Source organism: Rhododendron vialii, chromosome 1a (assembly GCF_030253575.1).
Source record: "Rhododendron vialii isolate Sample 1 chromosome 1a, ASM3025357v1".
Lineage (NCBI taxonomy): Eukaryota > Viridiplantae > Streptophyta > Magnoliopsida > Ericales > Ericaceae > Rhododendron > Rhododendron vialii.
In genome coordinates this window covers 23596461-23614125 of record NC_080557.1, presented here as the reverse complement: position 1 = coordinate 23614125, position 17665 = coordinate 23596461, and the positions used below count along the sequence as shown (strand labels likewise).

The 17665-nt window shown below is 36.9% G+C and overlaps 1 protein-coding gene across 1 annotated transcript; it reads left to right on the top strand.

Annotated features, from left to right (window-relative positions):
• Window positions 1-1853: 1853 nt before the first annotated feature.
• On the top strand, window positions 1854-16969 carry LOC131323283 (probable methyltransferase PMT15). The gene is made up of 7 exons (XM_058354994.1): window positions 1854-2303; window positions 2445-2748; window positions 9767-9977; window positions 12456-12753; window positions 14998-15390; window positions 16034-16111; window positions 16504-16969. The coding sequence occupies exons 1-7, from the start codon at window positions 1912-1914 to the stop codon at window positions 16760-16762; spliced, it is 1935 nt and encodes a 644-aa protein (XP_058210977.1). The 5' UTR covers window positions 1854-1911; the 3' UTR covers window positions 16763-16969.
• Window positions 16970-17665: the final 696 nt, after the last annotated feature.

Below are 17665 nucleotides of genomic sequence, written 5' to 3'. Positions count from 1 at the left end.
CCATTCGTCCCAAATTGGATGTCAATTTTTAATATTCGTGTCAATTTTAATTCTTTATATATTTCAATATGGAACTCAAAAAATATATAATATTAATCTTGTTTGATAATTTTAATTCTGTTATACAGTACAAAGTTTTCAAACCCATGAAAAATATTATAAAGATATATACAATAAAAAATGACACGAATTTTAAAAATTGACAACCTTTTTAAGAAGGATGGAATATTTTGTATCCGTTTGATTAATCGGATATAGACATCCGACTTAAGAAGACCTCATGTTCCATCTATGGAAGGGAGATTAAATTACTTCCGCCAGCACTGAAACTATGGGTTTTCCACTACTGTCATTAATTATGGGCTCAACTAGTCTCGGTATAGTCCATGAATTGGATCCATGAAACAGTTTCATGGATAAAGTGAATCTGGACGGTTCAAACAGTTTCATGGACAGTTTTATGGATCCTGTGTCATGGATCCTATCATTTTTAGATCTGATCTATTCATTTTGTAGGGCTCGTAGAGTAGTAGTATATTCTTTCAAAAAAAATTCATAATCGGACATTGATACATAGGTGAATTAGAATTCGAATGGTAGTTTAAAAAATAAGAAAAACTTTCTAAGGGAGAGAACCTTGAATAACTATTTATGGAGGTAAATTGTGCGTGTTCAAACTGTTTATCGGACGATTCTCTTAAAAAATATATGGATATTGACAGTTTAAGTTGACAGAATCAAATTGTCACTAAAATTTAACTTTTTATATATTTATCAATGTTCGATATACTACTGCGTGGACCCTATAAAATGAACGTTTCAAATTATAAGAATAAACGCATGGTAGAGCTCCCAACGACGGGTGGTGGAAAAAACCTATTGTTTCCGTCTCATTGGTAACGAGTCTTCCATAGTTAGCAGACTGAACGTCCCCGCCTAAAAAACAGTGAGCTCTACTATAAGAAGCACTATATATAGAAAGATGTTACATACACTACCGTCTAACCACTACACCAATCACTACATCGTTTGTGGGACTCATTCTGGGTCCCAAAAAAATACATAAAAATGTCCATAAATTTTAGAATAATATTTTTATGGGGCCCTGTAAAAAATCAGCTCCAACGGATATCGGTAAGTATTATTTCTTGATTTGTGAGGGCGAAACTGCTCAACTGTATAGTTTTGCCCCTACGAATTAAGAAATAATACTTATCGATATTTGTTGGAGTTGATTTTTTATAGGGCCCCATAATATATTATTTTAAAATTTATGAATATTTTTCTGTATTTTTTTGGGATCCGAGGTGGGCCTTACAAAAGATGTAGTGGATGGTGTAGTGGTTGAATGTAGTATACAATAATATATTATTTTAAAATTTATGAACATTTTTTTGTATTTTTTTGGGATCCAAGGTGAGCCCTACAAAAGATGTAGTTGATGGTGTAGTGGTTGAAGATAGTGTACCTAGACTTATTGCTATATTAGTACGTCATTACTATCAAGAGTAGAGAGGCCTATTTATAGAGTGGCGTAATCTCAGTTATCTATTTGAACAATTAATAATTGAGGTTCATTTTTTATTCTAACCGGTCACAATTAATTGTTATCAGTCATAATTTCAATCTGGACCGTCCAAAAACACTTCGAACGTGCACTATTAACCCCGTAAAATCTTCTTTATGGAATGTTTCGCAAATAAGATTTTCTGTACTATCAATTCCTTTGAATCTGTGCTATCCGATCAGATCCTTCACTGTAATTTTTCATTGCCGCGTATCTCTGTTTATGAACAGTGATTCCTAAAACAGAGACCATTAACTACAAGTCTACAACCAAAGCAAACCCATCCCATTAAAGAAACACATCAACCCCTCTCTCTCTCTCTCTCTCTCTCTCTGGAAGTCTCAATGAGGTTTTTTTCCAACCTACCACACCATTTCATCACCTTCCAAACAAAGCAAATCAATCTCTACTCCCTCGCCGGTACCACCCTTTTCTGCTCCCTCTTCTACCTCCTCGGCATCTACAACCACGGCGGCCTAACCACCACCACCTCCCTCCACCACTCCACTCTCCCCTGCCTTAACCCATCACAAAACACCACCACCATCCACGTCACCACCCCCAAACCCCTCGACTTCACCACCCGCCACTCCGCCGACCTCCTCCTCCCCCTCCTGCCCCCCGCAGCGGCGCGTGTCCCCCACCTCCCCCGCTGCGACCCCAGATTCGCCGACCACACGCCGTGCGAGGACGTCGCCCGGTCCCTGAAATTCGACAGGGAGAGGAACATATACAGGTAGGGACGGACCAACACCTGATTCCGTGCCCCACTCGATTTTTTAATTTTTTAAAAAATTCTATAATAGTAGGAGTAATATTTTGAAAATTTTCAATTAAATTAGTATTTATGACGCCCGGTGTTTCAATAAAATTATAGGGAAAGGCATTGTCCAGGGAAAGGGGAGGCGTTGAGGTGTAGGATTCCGGCGCCGTTCGGGTACACGACGCCGTTCCGGTGGCCGGCGAGCAGGGAGGCGGCGTGGTACGCGAACGTGCCGTACAAGCACCTGACGGTGGAGAAGGCGGGGCAGAACTGGGTCCGGTTCGAGGGTGACCGGTTTAGGTTCCCCGGGGGTGGGACCATGTTCTCACGTGGGGCCGATGCGTATATTGATGAGATTGGGAGGTTCATTAATCTCGGAGACGGGTCGGTGAGGACCGCCATTGATACCGGCTGTGGGGTACGTTCAATGTTCACTTGCGTACTTGTTAAATCTCTCTTCTTTCTTTTTTTTAAAAATATATATTATTATAATATTATTATTATTATACTACCTCAATGCATGTGTGAACTTCAAAAACTAATGCATATATACACATATTAATGTATGTATGTATGTATACGTGAATTTCATAATTAAAGGGGTTTGCCTAGTGACGAAAGTCCGAAACTTTTAGGAGTTTGACCTCCCAACGTCTCACTTTCATGTATTCTTGAGATTACCTCAGAGCGCGTAGGCATGCGAAATGATCCCGTTGTAGGAGCTGGGTGCAAAATTGACCTGGTACACCATGCATCATAAAATTATTACTCCTTTAATTTTCATTTAATAGTTTTTTTTTTTTAGAATTTGTTCCACTTTTTAAATGTTTATATCTTGTACTCTTTCCGTTTCATTTTCATTGTCTATTATTCTATTCGTCTCTTTTATGTTTTTTACCTATATCTTTTTAGTGTGAATTTTGAAAAATATGCAATATTGATCTTGTTTGATAGATCTTGATTAGTTCTATAATACAAAGTTTTTAAAATTATGAAAAATATTATAGATTGAAAGATATAAGCAATTAAAAAATGTCACACAATTCAAAAATAAACAATAAAAATGGAACAGAAGGAGTAATACGTAAAGTCTAATAAAATTTTGAAAACATTGTCTAATAAAATTAATTGTGCTCTATCAAAAATCCATTATATATATATATATATATATATATATATATAATTTTTTATCGATTTAAAAATATAACTCATTTTTTATTCAATTAGAGTAGAAGGAGGAATAGTTAGATGGGGCAGAGAGTATATGTATATGTATAGATGTTTGAGCTTGATATATTTTGTGGATGGAGTAGTGTGCTTTTTGGGTTCGGAAATTTGTGTAGGGATCGTCTTAATGAATTGTTTATTGGGTTTAGAAATTTGACTTTTGTCAACTAATGTTTTTTTTTTTTTTTTTTTGACATGGGTCAACTAGTGTTTGGAAGCTGAGGAAAACCATGTGATGGGAGAAGAATTTTGTTGAACAGTTTTTCTTTCTTTTTAACAGAGTGAGAGGGGGGAAGATTATAGGAGAAGAAAAACCATGTGATCCACTCCTGTAAATTTTTTCCTTCATTTTTTTTTTGTTTAGTGTATTTTATTTGTCTTTTTTTTAATTTTTGTTAAATTTGTGTTTTTTTTTTTGTGGTTAATCATCCATGGAAGTTTAACAAGTACAAAATTATGATCAAAAGCCAAAAAAATCACTAAAGACAAAAAAAATGCCAAATAACAGTCTTTCAGTTTAAAGGGTCATCTTATATGAAATTTTTTTCATCATTGACCTATATTTTTATACTTTTATTATTTCTTTCGTTGAGACAAATGATTAATTTCAAAAATTATGACAAAAAGCTCAACAAAAAATTATGAAAAATAAAAAGTAGAGCCATAGTAAATACTCCAGTAAATACATACACAGTAATATTGCTAGACAGATATTGTGGGCAAAATTGTTGTCTTTGTCCATATTTTCATGATTTTTCTTACATATATTCAAAAAAAATTACTAAAAAATAGGTATTTTCTTTTTGAAAGGAGGGAAGCACAAAAGATCACATAATTCTGCATCAAAATCCTTTACCAAATATCTACTTCTAGATCACGACATTTATCTAATTCTACTTAATTGGGAAAGTAAAACTCCAATAAAAATTCAGTCCAAGTTTGCTGCTTCTTTTTTTTGGCGTTAGACTTCACTGTCGAAATTTCCTCTGCCGATTAACGAATGGAAGAGTTCATAGAAGAATTTCCCTCTCTCTGTCTGTTTTTTTTTTTTTTTTTGGGGGTGGGGGTGGGGGTTTGTTTTGGGTATTGAAATAATTAAGCTATGGATAATAAATTGCGTTTGGTAGCAAAAGTGGAGATTGCCTCAAATGGGGAGTCTACGCACTTAAAGACATCTCCGATTGCAATTGAAAAAAAGAAGATTATAATTTGGAGTATCATCGTCGTATCCCTCTCTACTTAGAAGCTTCTCGTACTTTCTTTTTCATTAGTATATCACAAGTAAATTTGTTTTTTTTGTTTTTTTTTTTGTTGAACAATGCAAATGCAGCGTACACTCTGTAATTGTTCAATGCAAGTAAGCCCCTCATTATTTTGTGGACCCACTTGTTTTGGATGATTTTGAACACATTTGAACTCGGAGACTTCCCAAATTTTGTATTCAATCGAAAAGGAAGCACGAAAAATATGAAAACAAATACATGGGTTTTACATTAACATTTTTTTGTGTTACGTTTTCTGAATTTGCTGGTTCATGCATCTGGCTGCACATTGTCTTGTTTTTTTTTTTACTTGATTCATCATAATTGCCCAATTAATGCATTTTCTTCCTATCATATCTTCCTTGATTTTTTTTCACATTTATAGGTCTAGGAAAACATTAAATATTTATGTGTATACATGCAGAAATAGACAATGAAGCAGTCAAACCAGTTAGCCATTTGTTTCAAAAGTTTTCTTTGGTTGGGTCCACCTGTATAGGGTGGCAGCAATGGCCTTTTGTGGCTTGAGAATCATTTTCCTACTTAAATTTGTTTATTACTACAGAGATTTCAAGAATTCAAGGGAAAATAAAATTGGGGTTTTGTCTATTGGTGTGATAAAAAGACAAGTTGGCTCCCTCTAAGAGCATCTCCAACGGGAGATGTCAAACATGACGTGAACAATGCAACAGATCCTTTTGACAGCTTTAAGCCTTCCAATCATGTTGCCTTTCCATATGCCAATTCCACGTGGAATTGAAGGTAGCTCCAAGCATGTCAATTTTGACAGCAACTTAGTGGCGTGCCAAATTTCAAAAATTCAAAATGTAAAAGATAATATAATTTGACATCTTGGGTTGGAGAGAATTAGCTTGATGTCAAATAAATAGAATTTGGCATAAGGGTTGGAGAGGAAACTTTGATGTCAAATTAGAGATGTCAAAACGCCACATAAGCCTTAAAAAAAAAGAATTTTTAGGCCGGCCCCAAAAAGTAGGTTTGGACTTAATTTAGTCTTGACAAAAATATTCATTCCTTATTTCAGTCCTTTTTTTTTTACTTTTCATGCATTTTTACTATTTTTTCCATTATTCTTAACTTTTTGTGTACATGTCCATTTTTAGTAAAATTTATATTTTTAGAATCAACTCTTGACCCATATTATTTTGGACAAAAATACCCTTGGCTATGTGAGCTAGCTATGAAAACTGTCAATTCTCATACCCAGTTAACATAATATTTTGGACAAAAATATCCCCGCTAGTTCACATAGCCCAAGTTAACATATTATTTTGGACAAAATACCCCTGAACTATGGCTATGAGAACTGAGGCTATGAGAGCTATATTTTTAGAATCAATTCCTGAATCATATTATTTCGAACAAAAATAACCTTGACTTTGTGAACTGGTTATGAGAACTGGACTATGTAAACTAAAAAATACACAATTCACATAGTCTTACCACAAACTAAAATACACAGTTCTCATAGAAAAGTCACAGTTCTAAGAGACAGTTCTCATGGACAATACACAGTTTTCATAAAAAATACGTAGTTCGCATAGAAAAATACACAGTTCTCATAGACAACACACAGTTCTCATAGAAAAATATACAGTTCTCATAGAAAATACACACACGAACAAAAATTGAACAAAAACAAAAAGGTAATCAAAATCAAATATAGTTATAAATGTTCTCACTGCAATGTCTTAAAAAAGGAATCAAAGTAAAAAATAAATAGTTCACATAGGAAATAAAATTGATTTAGAATTGAATTTTTAATTGCCAAGTCTCATAGTCAGTTTTATGAAAACTACTCAGTTCTCAAAGAGAATTTGCTATGTGAACTGAGTTATAAGAACTGGCTATATAAACTGTCAATTCTCATAGTCAGTTCTATGAGAACTGTCAATTTTCATAGTCAATTTTATGAGAATTGACTATGAGAATAGACTGTTCTCATGGAGAACTAGCTTTGTGAACTGATTATGAAAACTGGACTATGTGAACTGGCTATGTGAACTAATTCTCATAGAAAATACACAGTTCTCATAGAAAAATACACAATTCTTGTAGAAAATACATAGTTCTTATAGAAAAAACACAATTCTCACAGACAGTTCTCATGGACAATACACATTTCTCATAAAAAATACAAAATTCTCATACAAAAATACACAGTTCTCATAAAAAATATACAGTTCTCATAGATAATACACAGACGAACAAAAATTGAACAAAAAAAAAAAATCAAAATCAAACATAATTATATGTAGTGTGATTTGAACACATTGCAAAGAATACCTTTGCAAAACTCATTTCAAGTGCACGTGTATTCCAGTTTAAAAAAAAAAAAAAAAATCACGTACGTATTCCACCATTAAGATAAATGATTTCCTTGAATCTGGAGGTTTGAACTTCTGGATCTTCAAACTAGAGCTCGATGGAATCTCATTGAAGCAGGAATCGCCTTTCTCTAACTTCATAGTCTCAGGAATGATTTCAACATCCTCAGCCGCAAGCCCCTCTCAACAAGACTTCCTGGTTCCTCTCCTCCTTCAAGTATCAGTTGCCCGACTTCTTTAAAAGGAATCATGTGTTCGATTATGATTTTTGCAAAAATTCGACCGAGGAGCAAGGATATTTGATAGATATTTATCGAAATCGAGATTCCGATGCTGATGACGCTTTCAACACTCTGGCTGTTGTGATTGGTGGCGGATTCAGATCGTCGTCTCTGCGGCGACGGTGAATTCATATCTTGACTCGGAGAGCTCCAGTTGCCGATCATGGTCTCGTCCACCTCCCTCGATGGTGGGGCGCGGTGGTAGTGGCGCGACAGTGACATTGTCGGAGAGGAGACGGCGGCAGCGGCGGTGGTCGGAGCTGCTCCATCGGTGGAGGGAGGGAGGGAGGGAGAGAAACAGAGAGAGACGTCGGTGGTGTTGCTGGGAGTGGTTTAGAGAGAGAGAGAGAGAGGGTGGGAGTGAGTTCAGTTTTAACTTGTGGACAGGATATTTGTGGGCAAAAAAGTCATTCAGTAACGTAACCGAGCCTATTTAGGTTCGGGAATAATATTTAGGATTGGGTTCAAACCGAGCCTAAAAACCAGGACCAGCCTCTAATTTACTAAACAAAAAATTAGCATCTCCAATTTGAAGTCAGGGATTAGAGTTAACTCTAACTCTTTTCATTAAGAGAGCCAGCACCTAATTAGGTTTTAGAATGAGGAAAAAATCTAAAATCAGCCCACTGGGCTGACAATAAGAAGTGTGAATGTATATTAAAAAGTGTAAAAAAATATATAGAAATATGCGTTTTTCTTATTCTCTTGTGTGCTTATTGTCAACCCACTGGGCTGACAATAGAAAGACCGTTAGAATGAATGCATTCACTTGACCCATCCATCATCTTGACTTTGAATTGTAAATTAACTAGTGCTAACCCATGCCTACGGCACTACGCATCCCGGTTGAAAGAGGATGGCAGTTGTGTGATTTAGGTGAAAACTATGGACACTTAACCGGGAAGTGGGAGGATGCACTACAGCCTTTGGATCAAATGAATCTGAGCCGTTCCAACAACTTGTCCCCACACCCTTCTGTTTTATAATAGAGATGGGCTAAGCAAGTGGATTAATTGGTTGGTTACATGTTACCTTTTCCTTTACAACATTCACGGCAGTTTTCAACCTTCCATAACCCTCTTATTAAGGAGATGAGTTTCTCTACATGGCTAAAGGGACTTATTTTTCTTCACAAACTACAAAAGGAAACTCGATCAGCCTTTATCCCCTTTGGCCCTGTAGGAAAACTCGATCTTCATTATTATTGACCTGTAAATCGTAATTTTGAATGAAAATGGACAGTCTAGTCTAAACCATTTTGGCTCTTCCTGAGCTGATTTCAATGACCGGGATCGTTCACTTTTTAGACCTTGTCAAGACATTAGGCACGCCAAAATTCATACTCCCTCCGTCCCTAAATGTTTGGCACTTTTGGGAGTTCTAACTTTTAAGAAAGAAATATTATTTTATTGTGCAAAAACCAAGTGTCAAATCTTACCCTTCTAGTGTACTTTGAATAGTACTTGAAAATTTGAATTTGAAATTTTGTGCCCAAAAGAAAAGGGTAACATGGGAAGTTTATCATATTTTGCTTTTGATTTTTCAAAATGGACAAATTATATGGGACAATAAAAAGCATGAAAGCACCAAATATTTAGGGACGGAGGGAGTATAAATTATCTGCTGTCGCTTGATACATTTTCGTTGTATCTTGAGATGTTGCAATTTGAAAACATTGCAAAAATGATTCAAAACCCATTTATCTCAAGATAAATATGTTATATATTGATCGATATTTGGTCCTATGATATTTGGCGAGGCTAATGTTTCCAACATTATTGAAAAAGTGAACGATTTCGTTCATCGAAATATGCTAGAGATGGCCCAAAATTTGCTTGTGATCGTCCAGTCCCTTACTAGAGAGGATCCAATCTCATTTTGAATTTAGTTGTTGGTTACAAATTACCCCTTCATTGCAACAATCACTTGACTTTTTCACCCTCCATAACTCTCTTATTCCTTATATTTTAATATTTATTGTTTTTTTAAATCTGTACATATTTGTTTTTTTTGTTGTTTTTATCAACTAAAGTAAGCATTGTTAGAATAGCACCTTGGAGAGGAGTTGAACTCATGCACTACTTTCTCCCGACACCTAAGTGCACTCCTGAATCCTGATGTCATTATGCCAAATGTCTCTTAGCTTGTATATATATGATCTTAATGATGCTTAAGTGATTAAAACACGGATATTTTAAAAAGGCAAAACTTAAAATGATCTAATTCAGAACTACAACATTAACTCGGTTCTTTCTTACGTGTGAAGATCATGATCAGGTGATTTTTTTTTTTTGTAAAAACAACTTCAAATTTTGTAGGTAGCAAGTTGGGGAGCATACCTTTTGTCTAGGAACATCTTAACAATGTCATTTGCACCAAGAGACTCACATGAAGCTCAAGTGCAATTTGCTCTTGAACGTGGTGTTCCGGCCATGATTGGAGTGCTCGCATCCATCCGGTTACCTTACCCTTCCAGAGCTTTTGATATGGCTCATTGTTCTCGCTGCCTCATTCCTTGGGGCCTGTATGGTAATCTAATTACTCCTTTTGATGTTTCATTTCTTCTTCTTTTTCTCGGTTCTCTAGGGGTTCGTTCGATTAGCAAGAAAACAATGTTTTGGCAAAAAGTGAAGACGAGAAAGAAAAAAAAACCTCAAAAAAAGTTAGCACACATTTCTTTACCATTTGTAGGTTGAAGAGTGGCTAGATGAAGGACACGTGGCGGACCCCAAGGGAAGGCCAGGTGGAAGACCCTGAGCGGTCAGACAGTAGGTAGTGAACAGTCGGGGTCTAGGCCAGTCCCTAGGCCTTAGGGTCTACTGATCAAAGATCAGTGATACGTGGGGCTTCGTATCATGGGACCTCGGTGCTTGCGACTGTAATGTGTGTTGTAATAAGAATCGCCCCAAGCGTAGGGCTAGGTCAATTGCAGCATAATATCCGGAAGTCCGGAGTCAAATCCACAAGGAGCCAATAGAGCTAGGCTGGAAGGTTTGCTTTACGAAGGGTTTTTAGAGTTAGTACCGCCAACCTTTGGATTTGGCGTTGAGATGACCAACTTTTGAGTGGTGGAATTTCTCTCTGCCTCCAAATTTTGATTGAAAATGAAGTTTGACTAGAAATTAAAGCGGCAAGGTCTAGGGGTTCATTTCGCCCATAACTTAGATCATTCAATGCTTCTCTTTAATAACTCAAGTGAGAGTCATAGTCATTTGATCTCACTCAGAAGATTTAACCACGAAAATCAAGTTTAACTCATACAATGGGGTTTGAAAATGAATGAAAACTCGTTTAGGCATTTTATTGAACACAAAGAGAGCCATGGTTCCAAGCATTAGGTGTGCTAAGAGACTTGTCTACACCAAATCAAAGAAATTAACATCTCTAGGTTTAAACCAAAGATTAGAGCTTAACAAGTTCTTTGAGGCATTTTAGCAAACACTTAGAGGGACATAGCTCCAAACATTATATGTGGCAAGAGATCGAGTCCTTGCCTACACATAATCATAGAGGTTAACAATCCTAGGTTTTGTTACATAAAAATGAACTTAATCCATTCACAAACCACATTAAGTACAAGAAATGAGAGACGCCATTAAACTACCCAAGTCATGGGGTAGAAATCACCCCATGACGAACAAGCATAAAAAGATAAATATGATTCATGGATAAAAACGGAAATAAACTTAAGATTATGAAAGATCTCAACCGCACCTACAACATTAATGAAGACGAAAAGCCTCAAAATCCAACTCTTCAATCTCCTTTGAAGAGAGATGAAGAGCTTGAGAGGAGAGGAAGGTAGAGAGAGAAGTTCCCAGGGCTTCAAAATGAAAGATAACCTAATGAAATGAGGGTCTCTGGCTTTTATACCCCCTAAAAACGTGATACAAAAAGTCTTACATGCCCCTAAGTCAAAATCAGTTAAGCCACAAAAATCTACAGATTTTCCAAGTGGCTACTGGTAGCACCATTTTAGTGGTACCAATAGCAAAGTTTCTGTCAGCACTGCTACTGGTAGCCCTGTTTTGCTGCTACTAGTAGCCAAGTTTCCGGAATTCAACTGGATCCTCTTTTGCTACTGGTAGCCATGTTTTGATGCTACAAGTAGCAACTGGGCAATTTTCTTCAATTCTTTGCCCTTCCTTTCGTTGACCCTTGGGTTCCCCGAGCATGTTTCGAGGCTTCATTCCTTGACTTTTTGAGCACGGCTACTGGGTACCATGAGGCCTCTGGGCCTTGGACACTCTTGGAAGATATCCCTGGCATCAAAACACACCTTATTTCCATATTCAACCTGTAAAGGTCAAAAACACTAACTCTGTGCAATATCATTCAACTTACACAAATTGTGCGCGTGAGCGTGACAAAATTGAGATAGATAAGCTCATTTATTTACACTATTGAAGACTTATCACTCAGGTGCCACATGGGTGTCAAGTGGTAGGCAAGGACTGACTACGTCCGAGGTTTCAGTGTATAGGATGATTATATGATACGAATCATGATGAGGATTAACCTTTAGTAAGTGAATCTACCCCTCTCTCAATGAGGGTTAACCTTCAGTTCAGACCTTCAGACGATCTCTTGAGTTCAAGACTCCATTCCACGATCCTCCTTTGATCCCAAGCAACTTGGGCCCTGCCTCCAAACCAAGTATAAGCCGTCGACTTCAGAATTGGGTTTCCCTTCAACTGTGACAACCTTCACTCCTGAGGTCATCCTATTTCCTTCAGTCCTTAAAGACATGGTACCATGTACCTATAGAGTTCAAGCTATCTACGAACTGTCACATTTAAAATTTAAATTATCACGAGCTTTTGAGAGAAGCCAAGTTCACATGCATAGTTGTACACGAATCATTAATTTCTTGGAGTTTCCTTCAGTTAGTTGAATATTTCTATCTTTTCATTACCCTGTACCATTCTATAATGGACTGAAAAGGATAAACATAAAATCAAATACTTTGTTTGAATTGTCGCTTAGTTTTGCATTATGATTGAGCAGATGGAGCTTACTTAGTTGAACTTGACCGGATCTTACGCCCCGGTGGGTACTGGATTTTATCGGGCCCACCAATAAACTGGGAGAGACACTGGAAGGGGTGGCGGAGAACAAAAGAAGATCTGAAAGCTGAACAAGATGTGATTGAGAGTATAGCAAGAAGAATGTGCTGGAAGAAATTGTTGCAGAAGGGCGAGCTTGCTATTTGGCAAAAACCCACTAATCACATTCACTGCAAAAAGAACCGAAAGGTCTTCAAGGAACCGCACTTCTGTCTAGCACAAGATCCAGACACGGCATGGTATTGTTTCTTGACTGATTACTTGTGTTCGTCGTATTTTGAAATTCTTTTCTCATATTCTTTTAGCAGTTACTAAAGGGCTCAGTGTTACTTGAATATAGAAACAGCTATCTTTTAGCCAGCTGTGTTTGGATGTTAGATTTTTTAGGGATTTGCTGAGGAAAAGGAGAAAAATGAGAGGGAAAACAGCAAAAGTATAGCTTCACAAATCCCTTCAATATTCTTGTGGATTGATTTGTCAAGGGAAATGAAATTATAAGGAACCAAATAATAGTATTTAGCTTCTTTCTTTCTTTTATAGTATTTCCTATAAACTGATGATTCAAGTAGAGAGTTGAGACACTTTTGAAGTGATACGAAAACCATTTGGATAGTAAAGGCAACTGATTATTAGATACAGATCTTACTTGAAGATGCTTTTCGGATCCCCTGGAGCTCTTAAAAGTCCTGAACTGAACACTTTGCTTGCGACTCCAAAACTTGTTAGACTAGTCAAGCATATTGTCCCCTTAGAGAAATACAAAATTCCCTTCTGACACGTGATACTTGCTTTGCATTGTTTGGAAAATTGAGGAACATAAGTAGAATTACTAATTGCTAGTCTGGTAGTATGGAATTGTTGTTGTTATATTCCTGATTCGGTCTTACTTTTTCACTTAGTAGCAGGATCCTTCTAAAATGGATGTGTTCCCAAGACGGGACCTCGAATCGGCTCTCCCAAGATGGGAGCTTGATGGGAGCTCGCTCCCAACTAAGATGGGAGCTTATTGGGCGGTTAAGGCAACTATTCTCTTACTCTTTAAGGGATTTATGCCATTGTGAAAATAAAAATATGAAAATCTTATCACTCAAGAAGTTTGCAAATTGAAAATATCTATCTTCCTATAAGTACCCTTTAAGATCGTGAAAATTCTCATAAGTAATCACTTTTCCTTCAATGGTTAAATATTTAAAAATACTTTATATACGTATTTATATGAAATCTATATACGCTCCTTAGGCGCTCCCAACCTTAGGAGCCTCTAGGTGCCTCCGCTCCCCCACATCCGCTCCCGCTTCCGTTTCCACCCCCGCTCCCGCTTCATGCTACTAAGCTTTTTCATTCTCCTGGTGCCAAATGAAACAGTAGAATTGCCTCTCTCTTTTTCATTTGCTCTTCTTTATGTCGCGTCGCTTTAACGTTTGCTTCTTCTCATTGAGTTTACCATTGTTCGATCATGGCTGTCTCTGTGTCTTTGTTTTGGAAAAACAAAAAGGGAGGAAAGTTGTGATTTTGTACTCCTTTGTTTGTTCGGTTCCTGATTTGGAAATGGAAAGGAAAAAATAATCCTCCTGCTACTAAATGAAATAGTGATGTTTCCTCTTTTCTTACTATCATGTTGGTTTAACTAGTGCTACTTCTCAATGATTTTGACCAATGTCTAGGTCATGTCTGTCTGTGTCTTTAATTTAAGGGGTGTTTGGAACTTGGAAGTAGTGAAAAGAAAGAGAAAGGGAAGAAAACAATATTTTTGTTTCATTTATTTGTTTGCTTCCTAATTCAGGAAGGTATAACAACAAAAATGTGATAGGGAAAGATGTTTGAACTTTGAAGTCCTATTTTCCTCTAATCGGCTTAGAGTTGGCCTGAAAGATTACCAAATGCCACAACCACCAACAATACCTTATTCTAACCGAAAGTTTTAAGTGCATGGTTGCCTTCTGACCGGAAGTTTTAAGTGTGTGGTTGCCCGGTTGGTAAAATTTCTTTTGAAATATAGTGCATTACTAACATTTTGTTTTTCCCTAAGAGTGGATCCTTTGTGTCACCCTTCCCCAAAAGCTTGTATAAAATAGCATTTTCTTGGTGATCCATCAATTCCAAATCAGGAACCGAACTAACAAATCCTTGATCTGGATCGCCAAGATAGAACATTTTCTATTTTCCTTCTCACTTTCCCTCCTCGGTGTTACTTCTTTGTTTTACTTTTTGTGGTTCTTTGCTCATCTTACCTGCTTTATATCCACTTTTAAATGAAAATGGGAAAGCCATTTTCCTTTTCATAGACCTTTATTTAACTTTGCAGAACCAAACTTAGAATATATAATTACTGTTTCAGTTTTTCCTCGTATCTCTCACTCTTATATTACATATCCTTCTGTAATCTTTCTTTTCCTGCCTCCTGAAGTTCCAATTATAGCTTCAGTTCTGTTGATAATTGTGTAGCTCTTGACTTACTATCATATAGTCTTTACTATTTTTAGGTACACTAAGATGGAAACTTGTTTAACTCCTCTCTCTGAAGTCTCTGACATCAAAGACATTGCCGGTGGGCAATTAGCTAAGTGGCCAGAGAGATTGACTATGATTCCTCCAAGAATTCTCAGTGGAAGTCTGGAGGGTATCACAGTAGAGGACTTCGAAAAAGATGCAGAATTGTGGAAGAAGAGATTAGCAACTTACAAGGCTTATGACCATCAGCTAGCAGAGAAAAGGCGGTATCGTAACTTACTTGATATGAATTCCCACTTGGGAGGGTTTGCAGCTGTGCTAATCGATGATCCGGTGTGGGTGATGAATGTTATGCCCGTGGAGGCGAAGGTGAATACCCTCGGTGTCATATATGAGCGTGGATTGATCGGAACTTATCAAAACTGGTATGATTTCTTGCTTGGTTAAACTCATGTATTGTTTTTGCATTTTGGTTTTCGCTTTGGTTGTCTATGAGTTAGTTCATCTGAACTTCTCTATTCATTCTACCTGTTTATGCTTTAGAATCACTTGAATGATCTACTATGGATTCCTTTGACGGTAGGCGTGCAAAAATTAATTGTGTTTCATGGAATAAGCAAGATATAACTTGCTAATGCCACAAAGATTACAAGTAGTTGAAGGGTAGAATCCAACTGGGACTGAGCAGTCTGAGGACTAAAGCTCATTCACTGCTCAATCGGCTTGATACATCGTTAGATTTCAAGTTGATTGTCTGCTAGTATGCACAATGCACAGTACTATTCAAGCCGATAATCAACTTGAAATCGGTTGATGTTGCAGAAAACTGATTGATCAATGCTAGAGATGACCAGTAGCAGTGATCAATCAGTACTTGACACGTCAGTATGTTTCAAGCCAACTATAGACTAGTATGTCATCTTTCTCATTGTTTGGTTCTTTGGCATTCCTAAGATTACTTCATGCATTTTGTTCAGTGATGCTTTCCAGATCAAATAACCAAAGTTATCACTATATTCTGAGTATGTGCTTGATTGTTGCTAATATCACTTTTTAAATATTCTGAAGGTGTGAAGCCATGTCTACTTACCCGAGAACTTACGATTTCATTCATGCAGATTCAATTTTTAGCCTGTACAAGGACCGGTAACATCTCTAACAGAGTTATTTACTCTCATTTTCTCTAATTCATCTCATCCGACATCGTTTTTATCTTTTGTTTTCTGTTCTCATTGTCCAAAAAAATAAATGTAAACCTTTTTGTTGAACTATTTCCAAAAGAAAATCGACAATTTGTTTCCAAAAACAACCTGTTTTTTGGAAAACCAAGAAACTAAATTTAATTTCAAATACTGTTTTCTTATGTGAAGGAAAACAACACAACATGATTCCTTTTTCTCTTTTTTGTTTTTTTTTTTGTGGTGAACTTTTCATTACTTTTGTTTCCAAAACCACAAAAAAAACCAAAATAATCCCAAACAAATACCTTAGGGATGAAAATTCATTTTGTGTTAATTCTGATACTACTTCAATGGCAGATGCGACGCGGAAGATATTTTGTTAGAAATGGACCGAATTCTACGGCCACGAGGCAGCATCATTCTCCGAGATGACGTCAACATATTATCCGATATCAAGAGCATCATCGATGGGCTCCAGTGGGAAACCAGAATGGCTGATAGTGAAGGAGGTCCCCATGTGAGGGAAAAGCTCCTATTTGCAGTTAAGATGTACTGGACTTCCCCAACTCCTGTTGCTGCTAACCAACAAGAAGGAGAATCCAAGACAGCTTCTTAATTGGTTTTTTTTTTTGGTCTCCTCTGGTTCAGAACCAGCTTCTGAATTTTTCTTTTTGTCAGTGGAATTGGGCTCCAGAATTAGCGCGTAAGCTGGTCCAGACATCTGAATGGCTGAACTATCGAAAGAAAAAGTTGACTCTTTCAATTTTTGGATGTCACAGTTGTGTTTAACTTATAGCAATGATAGAAATAATTTTTTCTGATAGTGTCACTAAGGTTCCAGTTCAGTTCCACTCGATTTCTGAGGGGCACGAGAGGGTGTCGCGACACAATTATGATGTGCATCAAAATGACGTCATTTTAATGCACAACATGGTGCTTTTGCATTGCGATCCCAAACCATCAGGAATGTGTCCCTTTTTCTTTACAGATCTTGTGCTCTTGGTTGTATATACACTGTTTTCATCAATGGTATACAATCCCTCATACCAAAATTATTGTGTTTAGAGAGGCCTTTCGTTGGCAAGAAGCTAACCACAATACCACGCCTAAGTAAAACTTCCTACAGAGAAACAAACGTCGAAGCATCACATGGTTAGAATAAACCATTTAAAAGCCAGTAGCGAAGGCCTGAGAAAACCAAACATTTCTTTGGCCAAAGACCTCATCAAGTATGAGTTACTATAAGATCATAATAACCCGTGAGTTTACCCCAGAAACCGCATCCAAAACTAATACAAGCAACATATTTTTAGCTCTAAGTACAGAAAAGTGGCACTTAATTTCCATTAAGGAGAGATGAAATACTTATTTAGCACTAGGTCCATTTTTACAAAAATACATTTACCATTAATAGAAGTGTCAGCTTTGGGTTTTAGGGTATGCTAGGTTTCTAAGATACCCAACCCACTAGGGTACCCTAGTACCCTTGGGTATCCTAAAATCTTAGGGTACCTTAGAG

What these genes read in the sequence shown, in the direction of transcription:
- LOC131323283 (XM_058354994.1), top strand. Translation starts at nt 1,912, where the DNA reads ATGAGGTTTTTTTCCAACCTACCACACCATTTCATCACCTTCCAAACA. An exon ending in CCATTGATACCGGCTGTGGG is followed by an intron (nt 2,749 to 9,766) that starts GTACGTTCAATG and finishes CAAATTTTGTAG; the next exon opens with GTAGCAAGTTGGGGAGCATA. An exon ending in TTTAGCCTGTACAAGGACCG is followed by an intron (nt 16,112 to 16,503) that starts GTAACATCTCTA and finishes CTTCAATGGCAG; the next exon opens with ATGCGACGCGGAAGATATTT.